The 22,631-nt window shown below is 38.6% G+C and overlaps 1 protein-coding gene across 1 annotated transcript in view; it reads left to right on the plus strand.

The window, feature by feature from the left end:
- Positions 1-22,631, plus strand: part of LOC124777774 (serine-protein kinase ATM-like) — a 470,606-nt gene that overhangs the window by 11,476 nt on the left and 436,499 nt on the right. The window contains exons 2-4 of the mRNA XM_047253284.1: positions 8,681-8,751; positions 8,820-8,948; positions 9,685-9,811. Coding sequence (XP_047109240.1) covers positions 8,683-8,751; positions 8,820-8,948; positions 9,685-9,811 — 325 coding nt within the window. The 5' untranslated portion in view covers positions 8,681-8,682. The remainder of the gene's footprint in view (positions 1-8,680; positions 8,752-8,819; positions 8,949-9,684; positions 9,812-22,631) is intronic.

Here is a 22,631-nt window from a genome sequence, read left to right on the forward strand (position 1 = left end):
TTAATAAGTCACAGCTGCAAAATACTAACACGAATTCTGTACAGACGAATGGAAAAACTAGTAGAAGCCGACCTCGGGGAAGATCAGTGTGGATTCCGTAGAAATATTGGAACACGTGAGGCAATACTGACCCTACGACTTATCTTAGAAGCTAGATTAAGGAAAGGCAAACCTACGTTTCTAGCATTTATAGACTTAGAGAAAGCGTTTGACTCTGTTGACTGGAATACTCTCTTTCAAATTCTGAGGGTGGCAGGGGTAAAATACAGGGAGCGAAGGGCTATTTACAATTTGTACAGAAACCAGATGGCAATTATAATAGTCGAGGGACATGAAAGGGAAGCAGTGGTTGGGAAGGGAATGAGACACGGTTGTAGCCTATCCCTGATGTTATTCAATCTTTATATTGAGCAAGCAGTGAAGGAAGCAAAAGAAAAATTCGGAATTGGTATTAAAATCCAAGGAGAAGTAATAAAAACTTTGAGGTTTGCCAATGACATTGTAATTCTGTCAGAGACAGCAAAGGACTTGGAAGAGCAGTTGAACGGAATGGACAGTGTCTGGAAAGGAGGATATAAGATGAACATCAACAGAAGCAAAACGAGGGTAATGGAATGTAGTCGAATTAAGTCTGGTAATGCTGAGGCAATTAGATTAGAAAATGAGACACTTAAAGTAGTAAAGCAGTTTTGCTATTTGGGGAGAAAAATAACTGATGATGGCCGAAGTAGAGAGGATGTAAAATGTAGACTGGCAATGGCAAGGAAAGCATTTTTGAAGAAGAGAAATTTGTTAACATCGAATATAGATTTAAATGTCAGGAAGTCATTTCTGAAAGTATTTGTATGGAGTGTGGCCATGTATGCAAGTGAAACATGGACGATAAATAGTTTGGACAAGAAGAGAATAGAAGCTTTTGAAATGTGGTGCTACAGAAGAATGCTGAAGATTAGATGGATAGACCACATAACTAATGAGGAGATATTGAATAGGATTGGGGAGAAGAGAAGTTTGTGGCACAACTTGACTAGAAGAAGGGATCGGTTGGTAGGACATGTTTTGAGGCATCAAGGGATCACCAATGTAGTATTGGAGGGCAGCGTGGAGGGTAAAAATCGTAGAGGGGGACCAAGAGATGAATACACTAAGCAGTTTCAAAAGAATGTAGGTTGCAGTAGGTGCTGGGAGATGATGCAGCTTGCACAGGATAGAATAGCATGGAGAGCTGCATCAAACCAGTCACAGGACTGAAGACCACAACAACAACAACAACAACAACAACAACAACATCATCTAACCGAGAAGTAAAACACCAATTTTCATAAATTTAGCTTTAATTGTTTTTAATGTAATGAAAGATTTTCTTAAAGATTTTCATTTCCTATTGCACTACCTTAGGGGTTGAATTTACAGAGACACTGAAACACTTTTTTTTTTTTTTTTGAACGAAGAAGTCAAATACCAATTGCAATATATACAGCCTTAAAAATCCTTTAGTAGTTCTTTAGTAGGCATAAGGCATAATCCATATCAATTCAGGCGGGCTAGGAAAAAATCTTACCTTCATAGTCTCGGATGTTATTGAATTTAGCATATATGTTAAAATGAAGGACTAAGTAAGGAAAAAGGTTTTTTTTTTTTTCCCTCCAAAAAAATTTCTGCTCTGAGATACAGCCCTCCAAAGATGACACTGTGCATACCATTTTGAAGATGCGAATTGTGGAAAATTTTTTAAAATGCTGTTTCTCTAGAACAGTTGCAGATATTTAGTTGGGGTTTTCTTTACTTGGAAGATAATTGCTTTATGATTACAAAGAAATTCTCCATTTGGATCTATCTGTCAAAGTTCTTTTACCATAACATTCTGAACTTTTTTTGTAATTTATGGATTTTTAGTTTCAAAAACCCAATCCATAAAATTTTGATTTTTTTTTCTGTTTGTTGTTACCATATAGTTCTACATTCCCTGAAAAGGAGGCCTCCCACTTCTAGGTTGAACAGGTTTTATAAACAATTGAAATGTTTGCCATCAATAAAACCTGTTTTATTACTACATTGTCACATAACAGGCTCATAAAAATCAAAACATAGCCTTGTTTAACATGATTTTTGTTTTGAAAGATGAGTAAGAGACTCATTTTTCAAGCATTTTAAATGGGTCCAATATGTATGTGAAAGGTCCAAAGATTTAAAGGTTTCAATTTATACAACTTCCATGCACTCTGTCTTGTACTTAAATTAGCCAGTCAATGAACTACAAATGTGTTCCACTGCTTCAGTATTGTCGTTTGGTATAGGTTGAGGCCTTCCTGTTGAACCAATAGGAACTGGAGCACTTATAGTCTTCAAAACATTGTTAACAGGAAGTAAGTACTGATGGTGTTGTTTACTGTCGTTCAGCTGAAAACCTATATCCAGGAGCTGGTCCATGTGATAGCATAAAGTTCACCACATTTTCATTTAACTCGTAACTGGTGTCTATAATCGCTGCAATCCACCAGTCACAGTCCTACACACACACCACAAACATCCCCTTTCTCAGGTTGTGAATCTGAATATTATCCTGCTGTTTCTGAGGTGTTGTCCGAACAAACGAAATTTCTTCTTTCTTGCTCTTTAAAGTGCGTGCAATATGAGTTTGCCCATCACTTTGAGCCCAAAAATGTGTCTTTTGAATTCCTTTCACAGGAGTAGTTTGTTTGGACCATTCTTCTTTTTTCTGCTCACGGAATTCTTCAATTTCCTCTTTGGACAAAAGAATGAGGGCTGTGGATGTGTAAGATTTCACGACTCTCGTAAAATCCTCAGAATTCTGAATTGCAGCTGTATTTAGCTGTATTTGGCCTGGAAAGATTATGTTTTGTAGCATGGTGCTTCAGCAGGCTTCCTACACCATCACAAGCCCCCTTCCCATGAGCAGTAGCACTGTATACCCTGTCAGTTGGCACAAGCGACTTAACTCAATTCAAATAGCTGTTAATGATTTTTAAAATGATTAGGTGCACCATCAGAAATAATGACGATCTTCTCTGCCCCTGTTTGCAGTTGAAGAATTTTGTGCATTGCTAGCAAAGCATGTGCTTGAGTCATGTCCTGAGTCATCACTTATAACTGCAACGCTTGTGGTCTTGTTTTGAAAATATGTCACGCCTGTAAAACTTGAAACCTGGTCATTACTTCAATAATACCTTTGTACTTCTTGATGGAGAATCACACATCTGTTCTCAGCAAAGTCACAGTGAAGCACTAAACATAGTTCTTCAGCCTTTACACACCCTTTCACTTCTGCAGTGTGTTGTTGTTGTTGCAATTTCTTCACATGCTGGTGTGTTACTGCTTTCACTGACCATTTACCAAGTTCAAAATCCGCACAGTACACACATAAACAGACATCTCTAGGTGAGTGTGGAGCTACCTACGTAGGTCGTAGTGCATAAAGTTTTGATTATACAATATATGAAGTTGTGTAGTTGGTCTTATAAATTGCAAAAGTTTCTTTAATACTGCAAGTCACGTACCTCTTTCACTTTCACAACTTTTTGTCCTTCAACTGTTACCGTTATAGTCTCTCTTTTATTGACACTCTAGTGAGAACAGTCCCATTCATCTTCCAGATAAAATGACTGCACTATTTGAACTTGAGCTGCTTCTTCAGGATGACCATAATAGGAGTCTGGTCTTCCAAAGACTCCATTTACAGACCTCACATTTCTTGACTTGTCTACCATGTAATTTGATGCTGATGGAATGTGGTTCAAAATTCTTTTCTTTGAAAGTGTCTCTGGAATAATAGTTAAAACTTGCACCTTTTCACTGTAAGATGCACAGTATTCAACAGCTGAATTGATAGTTGTGAAAAATTCCTGGCAAGGGGTGCAAGAGTGCTTTGGTTCATTTTCATCTGAAGATGGAATTTCTGCTTTGAAGAATGTGGTCAGTTTTGCCGTAGTGTATTCATCCATAGCTTTAGTAATTTCTCTGCACTTTCTTGATGCGTAGAGCTTATGGTTTTACTTCACTGACCACGGTTTCTTAACAGGACTAACACCAACCTCTGTAGTTGACTGATTCACTGTATTTAATTCTTCCTCTATTGATGCAAAATCTGCACCATGGGAGGCTTCACCTTGTTCAGATACTATCATTGTTGTTATTCTGTCAAAACATGTGAAACACAAATAGTCGTCACTGAAACATCTTCACTTTGAAACAGGGTCTTCAAATGAGAACACTTATTCCCAGCGTGTACAAAGTCTGTTTTTTTGCTTGTCTTATATATCACTCTTTTATGCATATGCAAATAGTCAGCACACTTCACTCTCCTGTGGCCCCAGTCACAAAACATTTCAAACAGTCCTTTTCACAAAACACACTGCAACTGTGTCAACTGGCAAATTCCTCACGAAAATGCAGAACTTACTGGATGGTCTCAGATTTCTTAGAAGCCTCTTCAGTAAACAAATTAGCACTGAACGACTACAGTACAGAAACCTTCAATGAACAACCACGACAAAGAAACTGACAAGAAACTACAACAAAGCGTAAGAAATATCAGCTACAAAGAAAGTGATAAGAAATAACTGCAATAAAGACAATAAAAATAAACATTGTAACAAAGAAATTAGTAAGGAACAACTTCAGTGAAGACATACAGTACCCTTGGAAGTTAAAAAAAATGATTTTTTAAAATAAAACCTGTCCAACTTAAAAGTGGAAGCTCTCCTTTACAGAGAATATAGTACTACATGGTACTAATCACCAGAAAAAATTCTTACTTTACTGGATTGCCATTTTTGAAAAAAAAAAAAAAATCAAAAGGCGACAATAAAAGAACTTTGACAGATATGTCCAAATGGAGGATACCGCTGTAATCATAAAGCAATTACCTTTCAAGTAAAAAAAAAAATATAGAACTTTACAGAGATACAGTATTTAAAATTTTTTTCCACAATTGCCATTTTCAAAATGGTGTTCACAGTATCACCTTTGGAGGCCTGTATCTTGGGACAGGAATTTTCTTGGAAAGGGGGGGGGGGGGGGGAGAAAAAGTGTTTGTTACTTACTCCTGAATTGTAACATATGCTAAATTCAATAACATCCAAGACTACGAAGGTAACCCCCCTACTTGAAGTAATACGGATTATGGCAGTAATTATTTATATTTAAAAGCCTTCACTCACTATTTTATCCTCGTAGTGACTGAATTTCCAAAAATGCTGAAACATGTATTTTTTATTTTCTACTGAGATACCAAATACCAGTTTCTGTAGTCCTAGCTTCAAAATTCCCTTAATATTAATATACAGTATGACCCAATTTCATCCCTAACTTCCAAAAAAAGTGAAACTCATATTTTTTCATCTCTAACTGAAAAGGCAAACACCAATTTTCAAATATTTGCATTAAAAAATGCTTTCAAAACGAAATGTCTTCATAAATGTTTTATCCCCATTTCAACCCATTATTGATTTAATTTCCAAAAACAGTGACATATGTATGTTTTATTTCCAACAGAGGAGCAAAATATAAATTTGGATAGGTTTAGCCTCAAAAATGGTTGCACAATAAAATATTTCCATAAAAACTTTAATCCCCCTTTTCACCCCCATAGTGGTTGAATTTCCGAAAACCGTGAAAAACATATTTTTTTGTTTCTAACTGAGATGCGAAATTTGAATTTTCATAGATTTAGTTTTAAAAATTCCTTCATAATAAAGTATTTTCAAAAAAAACCTCATCCCATATTTTGTCCCCTTAGGGGATTCAGTTTCCAAAAACACTGAAACATGTACTCTTTTTATTTGTAACAGAGAAGTCAAATACCAATGTTCATAGAGGTACCCATTACCTAATCTAATTCTTCAGCATCACCTGATTTAATTCGACTACATTCCATTATCCTCGTTTTGCTTTTATTGATGTTCATCTTATATCCTCCTTTCAAGATACTGTCCATTCCATTCAGTTGCTCTTCCAAGTCCTTTGCTATCTCTGACAAAATGACAGTGTCATTGACAAACCTCAAAGTTCTTATTTTTTTCTCCCTGGACTTTCATTCCTGCTCCAAATTTTTCCTTTGTGTCCTTTACTGCTTGCTCAATATACAGATTGAATAACATTGGGGATATGTTTCAACCCTGTCTCACTGCACTCTGTGATCGGACGGTGGGACTTAGTGATACACTTCACTCCGTCCGGCCCCAGAGCAGCATTCCCCTCATAGCTCAGTACTGCCCAGTACCGGAGGAACTGAATTACACTCTCCGCCAGGGTTCTGACTACCTCTCGTCGCGCCATGAAATGAGAAATGTCCTGCCCACTATCCTTCCCACCCCTCCCACAGTGGTATTCTGCCATCTGCCAAACCTACACAATATACTTGTCCATCCTTACACACCCCCCGCTCCCAGCCTTTTACCTCATGGCTCATACCCATATAATAGACCTAGATGCAAGACCTTTCCCATACATCCTTCCACCACCACCACTACCTACTTGAGTCCAGACAGGCTACCTGTGAAACCAGTCATGTGATCTACAAGCTAAGCTGCAACCACTATGCTGCATTCTATGTGGACATGACAACCAACAAGCTGTCTGTCCGCATGAATGGCCACCAACAAACTGTGGCCAACAAGTGGACCACCCTGTTTCTGAGAATGCTGCCAAACATTACATCCTTCATTTCACTGACTGCTTCACAGCCTGTGTCATGTGCAACTGCAACAAATACAATAGAAATAAACATTGTAACAAAGAAATTAGTAAGAAACAACTTCAGTGAAGACATACATTACCCTTGGAAGTACCCTCCCACACCAGTTTTTCTAAATTGCACAAGTGGGAACTTTCCCTGTAATACATCCCATGTTCCTGTAACCCTCCTGGCTTCAACCTTCGTTAGTCACTGTCCTCACCCATCCTGCCCTTCCCCTGTCCCCATTCCAATACTATACAACCGTTATTCCACCATCACACCCAGTCCTCTTACTTCTCTCCTTTCCCACCACTCCTGGGGGAGAGTGGTGGACCTCTCCTCATTTCTGCCATCTAACCTGCAGCACTTCACTATCTGCCATCCCTACCCTACTATCCCTCCCACTCCCTGCTGCAGCCTCCTCCTTATCTCCACCCAGTTGCAACTCACATCATGCACCAGTGCTGCTCCTCGCTGTGTGGTTTCAGTAGCTCGAGACTGCAGTCGTATGGTGAGTAGCAACTTTCCTTTTCATAATACTGTCACATTTTCCATTTTCCAACGTACTTGCCCAATTAAGGGATCTGACGTTCCACACTCCAATCAGTAGAACACCAATTTTGTTTGTCCTGATCGCGCAATGTCCTCCTGAGTAATCCCCGCTGGAGATCCGAATGGGGGCTATTTACCTCTGGAATGTTTTACCCAACAGGATACCATCATCTTTAACCATACAGTATAGCTGCGTGCCCTCGGGAAAAATTACGACTGTAGTTTCACCTTGCTTTCAGCAAGGCCATTTTGGTTGATGTTACAAGGACACATCAGCCAATCATCCAGACTGTTGCCCTTTTCTGAAAAGGCTGCTGCCCCTCTTCAGGAACACTGTTGGTCATTGGAAGTACCAGCAATGCTCAACAGTGCCTTAAGATATTATCTAGCATTGCATTTACAGTTAATAGTGTTGTCAACAATATTATGAAAAGATGACGCATTGAGTTGCAGACAGGTACGGTGAAAAGACTGAAACATTTGTGCTTTCGGCTAAAGCATTCTTCAGAGTGGACATTAGTGTTGTCAGTTTAGTATGCAGCTTGAAATGGTGGAACATATAAATGCAGGATATTATGAATCTGGTATTGAACTAAACATTGCTGTTGGTTTCGGTCTACTTGAAGAGGTCAGTGGAATGTGTACAATGAAACACAGTTATTTGGTGGGTACAAACTTTGGACCTTACGTGAAACCAGTATTAATCTCTCTTAAAGTCGGTATTTGTAAAATGGATTATCTCATAAACACTGTAGAAGCATGATAGAATGGAGAAAGGAATTGGATTCAAAAACAGAGGTGTGAAGATGGTCTTACATTGTTTTAAATGTTTTTTACCATGCTAAGATAATGGAAGCTCAAAGAAGATGGTGGCGTTATAGATTAACGAAACAGTCAAGCTGTCAGCTGGTCAGATAACTGAATTAAATGACAAAAAATCTGGAAAGACAAAGAGAAGACTATTAGGCATAAAGCAGTGTAAATGAGTGCATGGAAAGATTAAAAGACATTGTAACATAATTTGAATTGCAAGTTATTCGTTACTGAAGAGAGTACCATTATTGTTTGTATGTTGACATTTTTTATGCTACGCTGTTTATGTTAATAACTCCAAGATAAAAAATAGTTGTGTATATGCAGATTATTTTATCCGGCAAGTAGCTGGTTTGATGAAGTTTAACTTACTTTGTCAGGTAGCCTCTAGTTATACATGAAATTTTCATGAAAAAGAAGCATGTAAGGCAAATTTCTTGCTAGCACAGTTTCACTTGCCCTGCTATTGCCCACTGATACGAGTAATCATGTTTTCATTCAGAGAAATTAGTGCACATAATTAAGTGTGAATGCATGACAGGTAGGCTTCACAGAGCCTATATATTGTGACTTTGGAGAATAACTCTTCAGTATATCCATTTGTTCCTGTTTCAGCAGAAATGGCTCATTTAGGAAGTGTGAGAAATTGTGTAGACTGGCTTAACTCCAATGAGGCTACTAAGAGGAAGGTATGTATCATTTTTCTAATCACCTTAGTCCATTAGAGCGAGGAATTAAAGCTGTGTTTCTTTTTCAGAATGGCATGAAACAACTTCGTGATTTGATGAATGATCAAACAATACTGCAAGAGTTAAACAATTCATCAAGTTCCAGTGATGTTAACTGGACACACATTTTTAGTTCAGCTCACAATTTACTCATAAAAGTAAGTATGTATAATATGGCAATAACCATTGCAATAAACTTAGTGCCGCCATTGTAATATCTTACACACACACACACACACACACACACACACACACACACACACACACACACACAGGGAGGTTTACACTTAGTTGTGGTCAGTGACAGGGGGGTGATGTATATTTAAAAATGTTTATAAAGCTGATAATTTATTAACTGAATCCTTCTGTGAAAGTAGGCATATATAGACTAACAGCTATTTGTAACTCAGAAATATATATTCTCTATTTGTAGAAAAATCCCTTGTCCTCAGTTTATTTGTAAATTCTAAAGTGAGGGAATAAACTACAAAATGCAATAGAACATGTGCTGGTGTAATTTGTGAATAGAATTAAGCAGTTACAGTATTTAATGGCTCTTTTCGCATATAAGTCATAATCAATGCTGTGTGCTGTCAGTTGTTAGGTACTTAAAACTTTTGAAAACTTTTAACATTACAAGGGTTTTTACACTCACAGTGACAAAATAATCATTGGCCATCTTTCGTGTTTTGCATAATTCTCTTTTCAGATTTTTTTACATGTTATTAGAAAAATTCTGCGTGTTTTCATCGTATATGAGCGATCCAAATTTAATAAATTTTGCACATTTTTTAACTTCATGTAAAGTTGCCATTTATTATCAGTGAAGATATTTATACTGCTAGGTTGTTATTGTGAATTGAAAGTGACAGATTGTTTAATTATTCTTTGCAGGAATCAGAAAAAATTAAGAGTGAGGAGAGAAAAGGAGCACAAAGTTCTGCTGCTGTGTGGAGAAGGAACAGCTTGAAAAATGACTGTGCTAGTTTGGTAGTTATTATTGTGAACAAGGCGAATCAAGGTAATTTAACTTAAATTACAGAGAGAGACAGAGAGAGAGAGAGAGAGAGAGAGAGAGAGAGAGAGAGAGAGAGAGAGAGAAATATCACACTGTACAGGCCAGAAAAAGAGACCTGCTTTTGAGTTGCTAAAATGGGAATGTTCAAAGGCAGACTCTTAAAAAGCCCAGTCATGGTAAAGGCACTGAACATATAAGTTTCATATATTACATTTGCTTGGTCAAATGCAAAAGGGCAAGGCAAAAAAATTTGGGAATTTGCCTCAAGAAAGGGAAAGTTCTGCGAGACCTCTGCCTAACACAGAAATGAAATTTTTTGCCAAGCACACATACCTTTAAACTATGCATAAAATATTTTTTTCTTCAATTGGTTGAAGAATAAGTATTTTGTGAGCAACTTAAAATTGTTTGCCAGGCAAGAAATGTCATTTATGAAGAATATGAAAGCTGCAGATCACCATACGTCTGAAATGTTCCCTGGCTAACAAAGAGTTAGTTGTAGTTTAAAGCAGCATTAGTCGATGCTGTTCTTAGAAATTTATTTCCACTAGCTTCATTCTTTGTTGATCCAGAATTTTGAGTGACTTGCATGTATTTTATGCCATTTTCTAAATGTCTCTTTCTTCAGGTAAAGGGACTGCCAGTTTCAGGAGTTTGACATCAGTTTTTGTTTCTTATGTTGTTTATCCAGTTCAACTCATTCTAGTTTCACCAACTGGGAAACAGATGGTCCTTTTCTGTGCCACATTAGGTATTGCTTTGTGGCACTTAAAGTGATTATTTGTTGCCATATTAGAAAAGTAGGTGAAACAGCTGATAAATGGGTGATATTTTCTATATTAGAAGCTCTTGTTTTATCTTCCACACAGTTTGAAATGTGGGACATGGAATGAGCTTTAACATGAACTCTAAAGGCCCTTAGAGATGGTTTTCAAGGTTTGTGAACAATGGCAGCAGAAAGTTTTTGTGATTGATATGTTATCAGTGTGCCTCAGTGTGTGGTCAAAGTAAATTATTATTTCAAAAATCAAATACAAGGTGCAATCAGATGGAAATGAGACCAATGTAAAACAAGTAAATAAACTGTTTTATTATTTCAAAAGTAATCTCCGTAACTGTTAATTCATTAATCTCACTGTGAGACTTGGAAAAATGTTAGCGGTTGTCTACAGAACCATAATTGTACCCAGTGTGAACCTCTTCATTCGAAGCAAATCAGCAGCCATGAATGTCATTCTTCAGGGCTCTAGAGATAAGGAAATGATGTGGGGAGAGATCAGGACTGTGTGACTGATGTTGAAGGGCTTCCTAGCAAAAATTGTGCAGCATAGTCGAAACACTCTTGCCAACATTTACAGGAATTATCCTGCAACAAAACAATCCTGTTTCAACGACACTGCAGAAGTTTCGCTGCAAAGCCCTTACACATTTCATGTATAGTCCTAACTCTCCCATGTAATTTCCATATTTTAGACGTGCATGTCTGGTTACAGTGATTGCTCCGTAGGCAACCACAAACATTTTTGATGATACTGACTATCTTGTCTCTCAGTGGATAAACGTATTAACAGTTATGGTGATTAGTTTTGAAGTAGTGAAATGTTTACTTATTTTTCTCCATCTGTCTTGTTTTCATTTGACTGTCTCTTATAGCATGAAATTGGACTGAAGTTGTATGCATGCTATTTGCTTTCCTGGCAACTAATAGATCACGTGTATTTTACTGTTCAGTCTCAATTGCTCCTGGTGGAAAAGTATGATGTTATGGGCTGCTTTTGCCTGGGAAGGAAGACAAAATAAGTATTTGCTAAACACATACTTTTAGTTGCATATTTACATATTGTGGGGACACAATTGTTTGGAGCCCTCATTACAAATTCAAAGTTTTGAAATTTGATCCTTGGCTAGCCTTCATATATTTGTTGTCTTCTGCATCTGTTTCACCTACTAAATTCTCTCTCTCTCTCTCTCTCTCTCTCTCTCTCTCTGTGTGTGTGTGTGTGTGTGTGTGTGTGTGTGTGTGTGTGTGTGTGTGTGTGTGTGTGTGTGTGTGTGGGGGGGGGGGGGGTGTCCTCTTTTATTGATTGTTTAGTGAGGTGTTGTCAGACATGGGAATATTATCTTCAGTAGGGCAGGGGGATATTATCTTCAGTAGGGTGGACCTTGCCCTTGGTGGGGAGGCTTGCGTGCCTCAGCGATACAGATAGCTGTACCGTAGGTGCAACCACAACGGAGGGGTATCTGTTGAGAGGCCAGACAAACACGTGGTTCCTGAAGAGGGGCAGCAGCCTTTTCAGTAGTTGAAGGGCAACAGTCTGGATGACTGACTGATCTGGCCTTGTAACACTAACCAAAACAGCCTTGCTGTGCTGGTACTGCGAACGGCTGAAAGCAAGGGGAAACTACAGCTGTAATTTTTCCCGAGGCCATGCAGCTTTACTGTATGGTTGAATGATGATGGTGTTCTCTCGGGTAAAATATTCCGGAGGTAAAATAGTCCCCCATTCGGATCTCCGGGCGGGGACTACTCAGTAGGACGTTGTTATCAGGAGAAAGAAAACTGGCGTTCTACGGATCGGAACGTGGAATGTCAGATCCATTAATCGGGCAGGTAGGTTAGAAAATTTAAAAAGGGAAATGGATAGGTTAAAGTTAAATATAGTGGGAATTAGTGAAGTTCGGTGGCAGGAGGAACAAGACTTTTGGTCAGGCGAATACAGGATCATAAATACAAAATCAAATAGGGGTAATGCAGGAGTAGCTTTAATAATGAATAGGAAAATAGGAGTGAGGGTAAGCTACTACAAACAGCATAGTGAATGCATTATTGTGGCCAAGATAGACACGAAGCCCACACCTACTACAGTAGTACAAGTTTATATGGCACCTAGCTCTGCAGATGACGAAGAAATTGAAGAAATGTATGATGAAATCAAAGAAATTATTCAGATAGTAAAGGGAGATGAAAATTTAATAGTGATGGGTGACTGGAATTCGGTAGTAGGAAAAGGGAGAGAAGGAAACATAGTAGGTGAATATGGATTGGGGCTAAGAAATGAAAGAGGAAGCAGCTTGGTAGAATTTTGCACAGAGCACAACTTAATCATAGCTAACACTTGGTTCAAGAATCATGAAAGAAGGTTGTATACATGGAAGAACCCTGGAGATACTGACAGGGTTCAGATAGATTACATAATGGTAAGACAGAGATTTAGGAACCAGGTTTTAAATTGTATGACATTTCCAGGGGCAGATGTGGACTCTGACCACAATCTATTGGTTATGAACTGTAGATTAAAACTGAAGAAAGTGCAAAAAGGTGGAAATTTAAGGAGATGGGACCTGGATAAACTGACTAAACCAGAGGTTATACAGAGTTTCAGGGAGAGCATAAGGGAGCAATTGACAGGAATGGGGGAAAGAAATACAGTAGAAGAAGAATGGGTAGCTTTGAGGGATGAAGTAGTGAAGGCAGCAGAGGATCAAGTAGGTAAAAAGACAAGGGCTAGTAGAACTCCTTTGGTAACAGAAGAAATATTGAATTTAATTGATGAAAAGAGAAAGTACGAGGGCAGTTCAGAAAGTAACCTCCGATTGGTCACAGTGCGGGTTGTGGGGGGAGTAGCGACGCCATCTGTGCATTTACGCACTCAACAGGTCAGTCGGCATCAAGCCGTGGTCGAGTGAACGTCGTACCTGCGCTAGTTTAGTTTTTGTGGCAGTTTGAAATGTGTGCTGCAATAGAAAACCCCGCCAAATGTGAAGTGCGTGCTGTCATAAGGTTTTTTACAGCCAAAGGATATTCTGCAGCAGCTATTCATCGTGAGCTTTGTGCCGTGTACGGACCAAGAGTTATGAGTGAAGGAGTTGTCCGTGAATGGGTACGTTTATTTAAAAGTGGACGAGAAAACGTTCATGATGAAGAGAGGAGTGGTAGACCATCATTGGTGACTGACGAACTCGTTCAGACAGTTGATGCAAAAGTTCGTGAAAATCGACGTTTCTCAATGACTGGTTTTCCACAGATTTCTAAGACTCTCTTGTACGAGATAGTGACAGCAAGATTGGGTTACCGTAAGTTCTGTGCACGATGGGTGCCCAAAATTCTTACCGACCACCACAAAACTCAAAGAATGGCCTCTGCATTAGACTTTCTGTCACGTTATGAGGACGAAGGAGAACCATTGTTAAACAGAATCGTGACCGGTGACGAAACCTGGATTAAGTACGTGAACCCTGAGACAAAAGAACAATCAAAGATGTGGGCACATTCAAATTCGCCTACCAAACCAAGAAAAGCCTCGCAAGATTTTTCTGCCAGAAAACTGATGGCAACGGTGTTTTGGGATGCCAAAGGGGTGTTGTTGGTTGAATTCATGGAACGTCGTACGACCATTAATCAAGACGTGTACTGTGAAACAATAAAAAAGTTACGACGGGCTATACAGAACAAACGCCGTGGTATGCTGACTTCCGGTATCGTTTTTTTGCACAATAACGCCCGTCCTCACTCTGCTCGCAGAACAACGGCCCTTCTTGAGTCCTGCAAGTGGGACGTTATCAACCATCCACCTTACAGCCCAGACCTGGCGCCAAGTGATTATCACCTCTTCATGCATTTGAAGAAATGGCTCAGGTCACAGCAGTTTGATGACGACGAAGAGCTCAAAGATGCGGTCACAGGCTGGCTCCAGGCACAAGCGGGTGATTTTTATGCAGAAGGAATTTCAAAGCTTGTGAAGAGATACGATAAGTGCCTCAATCGCTATGGAGGCTATGTAGAAAAATAGTGCAAAGATGTAGTTGTAAGATGTATATATTAAAATATTTTTATTTAACTTGGTGTATTTTTTTAAATCAACCGGAGGTTACTTTCTGAACGGCCCTCGTATAAAAATGCAGTAAATGAAGCAGGCAAAAAGGAATACAAACGTCTCAAAAATGAGATTGACAGGAAGTGCAAAATGGCTAAGCAGGGATAGCTAGAGGACAAATGTAAGGATGTAGAGGCTTATCTCACTAGGGGTAAGATAGATACTGCCTACAGGAAAATTAAAGAGACCTTTGGAGAAAAGAGAACCACTTGTATGAATATCAAGAGCTCAGATGGAAACCCAGTTCTAAGCAAAGAAGGGAAAGCAGAAAGGTGGAAGGGAGTATATAGAGGGTCTATACAACAGCAATGTACTTGAGGACAATATTATGGAAATGGAAGAGGATGTAGATGAAGACGAAATGGGAGATATGGTACTGCGTGAAGAGTTTGACAGAGCACTGAAAGATCTGAGTCGAAACAAGGCCCCGGGAGTAGACAACATTCCATTAGAACTATTGACGGCCTTGGGAGAGCCAGTCCTGACGAAACTCTACCATCTGGTGAGCAAGATGTATGAGACAGGCGAAATACCCTCAGACTTCAAGAAGAATATAATAATTCTAATCCCGAAGAAAGCAGTTGTTGACAGATGTGAAAATTACCGAACTATCAGTTTAATAAACCACAGCTGCAAAATACTAACGCGAATTCTTTACAGACGAATGGAAAAACTAGTAGAAGCCGACCTCGGATAAGATCAGTGTGGAATCCGTAGAAATATTGGAACACGTGAGGCAATACTGACCCTACGACTTATCTCAGAAGCTAGATTTAGGAAAGGCAAACCTACGTTTCTAGCATTTGTAGACTTAGAGAAAGCGTTTGACAATGTTGACTGGAATACTGTCTTTCAAATTCTGAAGGTGGCAGGGGTAAAATACAGGGAGCGAAGGGCTATTTACAGTTTATACAGAAACCAGATGGCAGTTATAATAGTCGAGGGACATGAAAGGGAAGCAGTGGTTGGGAAGGGAATGAGACAGTTTTGTAGCCTATCCCCAATGTTATTCAATCTGTATATTGAGGAAGCACTGAAGGAAACAAAAGAAAAATTTGGAGTTGGTATTAAAATCCAAGGAGAAGTAATAAAAACTTTGAGGTTTGCCGATGACTTTGTAATTCTGTCAGAGACAGCAAAGGACTTGGAAGAGCAGTTGAACGGAATGGATAATGTTTTGAAAGGATTATATAAGATGAACATCAACTGAAGCAAAACGAGGATAATGGAATGTAGTCGAATTAAATCGGGTGATGTTGAGGGAATTAGATTAGGAAATGAGACACTTAAAGTAGTAAAGGAGTTTTGCTATTTGGGGAGAAAAATAACTGATGATGGTCAAAGTAGAGAGGATATAAAATGAAGACTGGCAATGGCAAGGAAAGCATTTTTGAAGAAGAGAAATTTGTTAACATCGAATATAGATTTAAATGTCAGGAAGTCATTTCTGAAAGTATTTGTATGGAGTGTGGCCATGTATGGAAGTGAAACATGGACGATAAATAGTTTGGACAAGAAGAGAATAGAAGCTTTCGAAATGTGGTGCTACAGAAGAATGCTGAAGATTAGATGGATAGACCACATAACTAATGAGGAGATATTGAATAGGATTGGGGAGAAGAGAAGTTTGTGGCACAACTTGACTAGAAGAAGAGATTGGTTGGTAGGACATGTTCTGAGGCATCAAGGGATCACCAATTTAGTATTGGAGGGCAGCGTGGAAGGTAAAAATCGTAGAGGGAGACCAAGAGATGAATACACTAAGCAGATTCAAAAGGATGTAGGTTGCAGTAGGCACTGGGAGATGAAGCTTGCACAGGATAGAGTAGCATGGAGAGCTGCATCAAACCAGTCTCAGGACTGAAGACCACAACAACAACAACAACAACAAGGTGGTGGTTGTTTAAGTTCTGTAACACTCAAATTACAAATTTTTTCCCTACCTGCATTTTATTCATAAATGAATGCCTGTTCAGAAGGTTTTTCTTGTTTTTGCTACCTGATTTGTTCAACTGCTCTGTTTTGACAAGTTGAATTGTACACTTTTTTTTTTATAGATGTTGCTGGGTGTAAATACTTTTGAATGAATAATTTCAGCTGATACAGAAATGTTGATATTATTTATGAAATAAACAATTAAATAAATGATTACAATATTAAGTGTGGAAATTGAAAATCAGGGGGAACCCTGACAACATTTTTCATTTAATCCTGCAGTGCGAACCAGCTCACACTTCAATATGGTCTTTCATATTAGTTGCTTACGTTTTGAAACCAGTTATGTTAGTTATGACCTTTGTGAAATATTTGTTAGTTCTACATTCCATTGCAAACATGCCATTAAACTTACAATGGAAGAAGTTTTTGTTACCATCTTGTACAATAAATTTCATGAATGTTTGTTTAGTTTCTAGTAATATGAATCTTTTTCATGGTCTTTTTAGTATTTGTATTACATTTGAGTTAGAAGAGGTAGGAATACTAAGTCTGAAATGTTTATTTTCTTAAAGCATTAACTGTTCTTCCTTTACCTTATAATTACATGGGCGCTGTTGCAAGCAGACAAGGGTAATGATTTGGCTGAGAGCATATTAGTGTGGATGTAAGTCAAAACTCAAAGGAGTTTCTTTCACTTCTCATCTGCAAACATGTAGCCTTACAGTATGTATGTTGTTCATTCGTATTCACCCTATTTACAACCTGTCGAACCCTTTAGGAGATAGGCTCACCTTCCTCCCATGGCATTTTCTCTTTCTTGGGGAATGGATCTATGGGTCTTCAGGACATGTGAAAAATGTACTGACTCATCTCATCCATTTGGGAAATAGCTTCTGCTCTGTCTAATTTTCATCTCACTGTAGGAAAGATTATTAGATGTCTCAATAGGTGTGACCATCAAACTGACATGATATTTTGGTGTCAGATTGATCTGAAATTGTAAACTATTATGGAAGTCTCGTGTAATGTTGCTTATTAGATCTATGAAGGGATTTCAAAAAGTAAGTTACATATTATAACTGCAGGCCAAGTAACTTTTATTGAGTGCTACACTACACTTCAAAATGACACAGATTCATTTCACTATTTTTCAACATAGTCAACAAGTCTCTGGGTCTGAGTGTTTAACTGACTGTTCAGTCCCATAATGATAAAATCTACTTCTTAGTCATGGACCCATTTGAGACCTGCTATGTGAACGACTTCATTGGCGGGAAATCTGCAGTTACTGTAAATAAGTTCCTGATTGCCTGGACATTGTCGTCTATATTAAATGTCAATACCTTTCCTTCCTGACCAGCATTACTCATGTTTATGCGGCCTTGGCCAAATTGGCACAATTTCCTTGTTGCTGGACACGACACTCCATTTGGTCCACGTACCTCTGTAATTTCACAGTGAATCTGTGTGCAGTTTAGACATTTTGCCCACAAGAATCATACTAAATGGTCTACGGCTAAAACGAAACATGTACTCTCTTCTGACAATGCACTGTTCTTGTTGTACAGCAGTCTTAGTGTGGGATGACACTTAAAACCCCATGGTAGTATGTTGTGCAAAGCTTAAGGACAAAAGTAACTTTCACATGATGTATCACTGCTAAATAACATACTAGGTGTACAACTTTGCTTCCGCTGTTTGCCGATAGGTGGCGACAACGGTAAGTAGCGGTCAAAAGAAACAGATCGTAGATGTCAGGCAGTTAGCTTGGACCTCAGTGAATGTAACCTCATCCAAACGTAAGTCCATTTGTGTCTGCATCATAAAGTTGTTCTTGATTGAAAATGTCAGTTTACGAGCCTAATTCTTGTCATTTGCAGGAAGTGTTACTGTTTTGTTTCAATATGAAGAAAACAGTGGCTGAGTCTCATCGAATGCTCTCAAGTATGTATGGTAAGGACGCTATTAGTGAAAGAACATGTCGTGAGTGGTTTCAACGCTTCAAGAATGGTGATTTTAATGTAGACTGGCATAGTGGTGGAAGAGAGAATGTTTTTGAAGATGCAGAGTTGGAGACATTGCTGAGTGAAGACTCGAGTCAAACTCAAGAAGAATTGGCACAATTAGTGGGAGTGACACAGCAAGCCATTTCAAAACATCTCAAGGCTATGGGCATGATTCAGAAAGAAGGAACTTGGGTTCTGTGCGAGCTGAAACCAAGAGACGTTGAACGGCATTTGTGTGTTTGCGAACAGTTGCTTCAGAGGCAAAAACGGAAGGGATTTCTGCATCGCACTGTGACTGGGGATGAAAAATGGGTTCATTACGATAACCCTAAATGCAAAAAATCATGGGGATATCTCGGCCATGCTTCCACGTCGACAGCCATACTGAATATTCACGGCTCCAAGATCGTGTTCTGCATTTGATGGGACCAGCTCTCCGTCGTGTACTACGAGGTGTTAAAACCAAGTGAAACAATCACAGGTGCTTGTTACTGAAAGCAATTAATGTGTTTGAGCAGAGCATTAAAAGCAAACGGTCGCAATATAGCGAGAGGCACGATAAAGTGATTTTGCAGCACGACAATGCTTGACCCCACATTGCAAAAGAGATCAAAACATACTTGGAAATGTCAAAATGGGAAGTCCTAGCCCACCCACCGTATTCTCCAGTTTTTGCTGTCTCTGACTATCGCCTGTTTGGATCAATGGCACATGGTCTGGCTGTCCAACACTTCCGATCTCACGAAGAAGTCACAAATTGGATTGATTCATGGATTGCTTCAAAAGATGAACAATATTTTTGATGTGAGATTCGTACACTGCCCGAAAGATGGGAGAAAGTAGTGGCCAGTGATGGAAAATGATTGATACATGTGTAACAAATTTGTTTCATTGAAGCCTCAAATTTTGGGGAAAGAACGGCAGAAGCAAAGTTGTACACCTTGTAACGCGATCAAACTTGGACCATACATAGAAAGAATTGCTGCAGTATACTACAGAAGATGACTTACAGAAATACACAATGAGATGTACAGAACTGATACTTTTTTTCAAATACAATAATTACACTGAAGTCACAGTAATTTATAATGATCCCCTGGGCATTACAAATGGTGAGACATGGTTCTTAACAGGGTGTTTGGTCAGCATGGACGACAGTGCATGCTCTGTGCCATGCTCCCATGATGGCTACAATGTTGGTAAAGTCCGTCGCATACTGAGTAAGATCGTCTGCAGGCTTATTTGCTGGCTCATGTGACAGCTCTTTCGTCTGTTAGCTGGCTGCCCTGCAGGGAGGTGTGCACGTTTTCCATGACAGATCCGATGCTGTTTTTTTTTTTTATTAGGAGGCCTAGTAGCGTTCCCTGAATGCTACCTGTACTGGCCAATCAGGAGTCCTGTTGGGCAACTGACATCACAGCCTGGAGGGCAGAAACACTCAAACAACGCCATTTAACTCTTGGGACCAAACAGAATGTCACGCGCATGCCGGCCAACCTGTGATCTTTCTGAAATTGTTGTAAAGGGACTATGCAGAAAAAAATTAATATTTTCGCACATCTTAATAGCTTCATTCATGAGCTTCGTGTTGAACTGCCTATTATTTCGTTTATGGTCATATTTACTATGATATTTCAGGATTAAGTAAACTACAGCAAGAATATCACAAAGTTTGTGATGAGAAATAGAGGTCACTATGAATTTGATGTTTGGTGCATGTTAGGTCATACATTGCTGCATATGAAATGTAGCTTACATACTGAATGTTCCTTTAAACTTTGATGGATAGTACTATCTATTACCAACTTCAAGGAAATGGGTTGTATATAAAGCAATTTGTCCAGAAATGGTGCATCAGCGAAAAAGCCATAATGAAATATTCACAAAATTCGTCGTATCTCTTAAACGGTTTCAGATATCGAAACAAGATTTTATTATAGTTCGTGTTGAGGAGAATATTTCACCATATGATTAATATGCGAAACTTGTATAACTAGCACAATACTCGAGTGACTACAGAGTTTTTCAATGAACTAACATAATATTTAAGCACCATCGATAGCTGGTGAAATGAGAATCACTGTGGGTATGGAACAATTTATGTGAGAGATTACAGTTTTCTATTATACTAAGAGTGGACATTTTCATAAACTATTGACTTGTCTTGCCATTATTTGCTGTTTTTATGATGCTGTCGAAATTTCAACTGCGTTAAAAGATTATTGAGATGAGTATTTACAAACTCAGCTGTATTTTGGAGAAAGAAACCAATTAATGTGCAACAGAGAGACTTATGTATTACTCAGAACTCGTCACTGATAATTTTTCCCTGAATAAAAATAAAGGTGCTGATAAGTTTGGGGAAAATAAATTGCTACTACTGTTGAAATTTTGGTGGTATACTTTACCTCAGTGTATTTTTAATAGTGAATGATATGAATTGAAACTAGGCAACAGATTTATTGGCTTTTGGAGATTTAAATGTTTTCATATTTCTCAGATGATTGAGATACATAAGTAAATTCTTTGGCCAGTTTGTTCCACTTATTCATTACTAAAAACACATGGGGCTATGGGATTCCATTAAAATTTCAACAGAAATAGTGATTTATTTTCAACAGACTTCTTACTCCCTTTATTTTTCTTCAGAGAGATGCTATTATAGACAAGTTTTGAGGAATACATAAGTTGTGTTGTTGCCACTTTCAAATCTGCTTCTTTTTCCAAAACACAGCAGAGTTAGTAAATATTCATTTCGCAAACATTCTAATGCAGATCATATTGTCACAGAATCATAAAACGGCAACTGATGAAAGGGTAAGTCAGTAGTTTATGAAAAAGCCCATTCTCAGTATAAAAATAAACTGAAATTTCTTCACACATATTGTTCGGTACCCACAGTAACTCTCATTTCTCCAGTTATCGATGCCACTTAAATATTACATCATTTCACTGAAAAATCTATAGTTGCTTGAATATTGTGGTAGATATGGAAGTATCACACATTAATCATATGGTGAAACATTCTTCTCTTTGCGTACTATCATTTTCCAAAATCTTGTTTCAATGTCTGAAACTGTTTGCGAGATATAAGGAATTCTGTGAATATATCATTCTGTCTTTTTCTATGGTGCACGAGTTCCACACTGAGAGTCAAATTGTACGATATGTTAGAGTTCAGCATGTGAGGCAGCCATCACTCCCATCTGCTAGCTGGCAGCCATGTGTGCCATCTAGCAAACTTGTGGTGAACCTTACTAGATGTGTGAAATGAGTTTAAGGAATTCTTGTGGTAGGACATTCCATTCCTCTGCCAGCACTATTTCAACTGCTGGATGATTTTTGGTGATTGTGGACATGCTGAACTATGTCTCTTTAACTCATCTCACAATTGCTCAATGGGATTTAAGTTATGGGGATGGGCAGTTCAGTCTATTCACCGAATATTCTCTCGTTTCAACAGCTGCTCCACCTGCAGAGTCTGATGCAGTCACACATCATCATCCATAAAAATTAAGTTAGGGCTGAATGCACCCCTGAAAAGGCGCACGTGGGGAAGTAGTACAGTGTTACAATTAATATTGACTGGAGAGTGTTCAAAGATTTGGTCAGCATAGTCGTGCAACATTATATTTTCCCATACTGTGACATCTGGGCCACCAAAACAATTTTGCTACAAAATGTTCCTGGGTACATCATTTATCCTCGTATGACGAGAGGTAGAGACAGATAATGTACCCGGGAATGTTGTTGGACATTATTTTGTTGGCAGTCCAGATGTTGTGGTATGGGAAGGCATAATGTTGCGTGGTCACACTGACCTCCAGATCTGTGAACACAGTACATGCAGCAGTCAACATTATTGTGACACTGTATTCCTTACCCAATTGCATCTTTTCAGACGTGCATTCAGCCATGAATTTTTGTGAATGGCAATGTGTGACCACATCAAACTGCACAGGCTGAGTAGTTTTTGGAACAATAGGATATTTGGCGAATGGACTG

This window comes from Schistocerca piceifrons, chromosome 2, assembly GCF_021461385.2.
Source record: "Schistocerca piceifrons isolate TAMUIC-IGC-003096 chromosome 2, iqSchPice1.1, whole genome shotgun sequence".
Lineage (NCBI taxonomy): Eukaryota > Metazoa > Arthropoda > Insecta > Orthoptera > Acrididae > Schistocerca > Schistocerca piceifrons.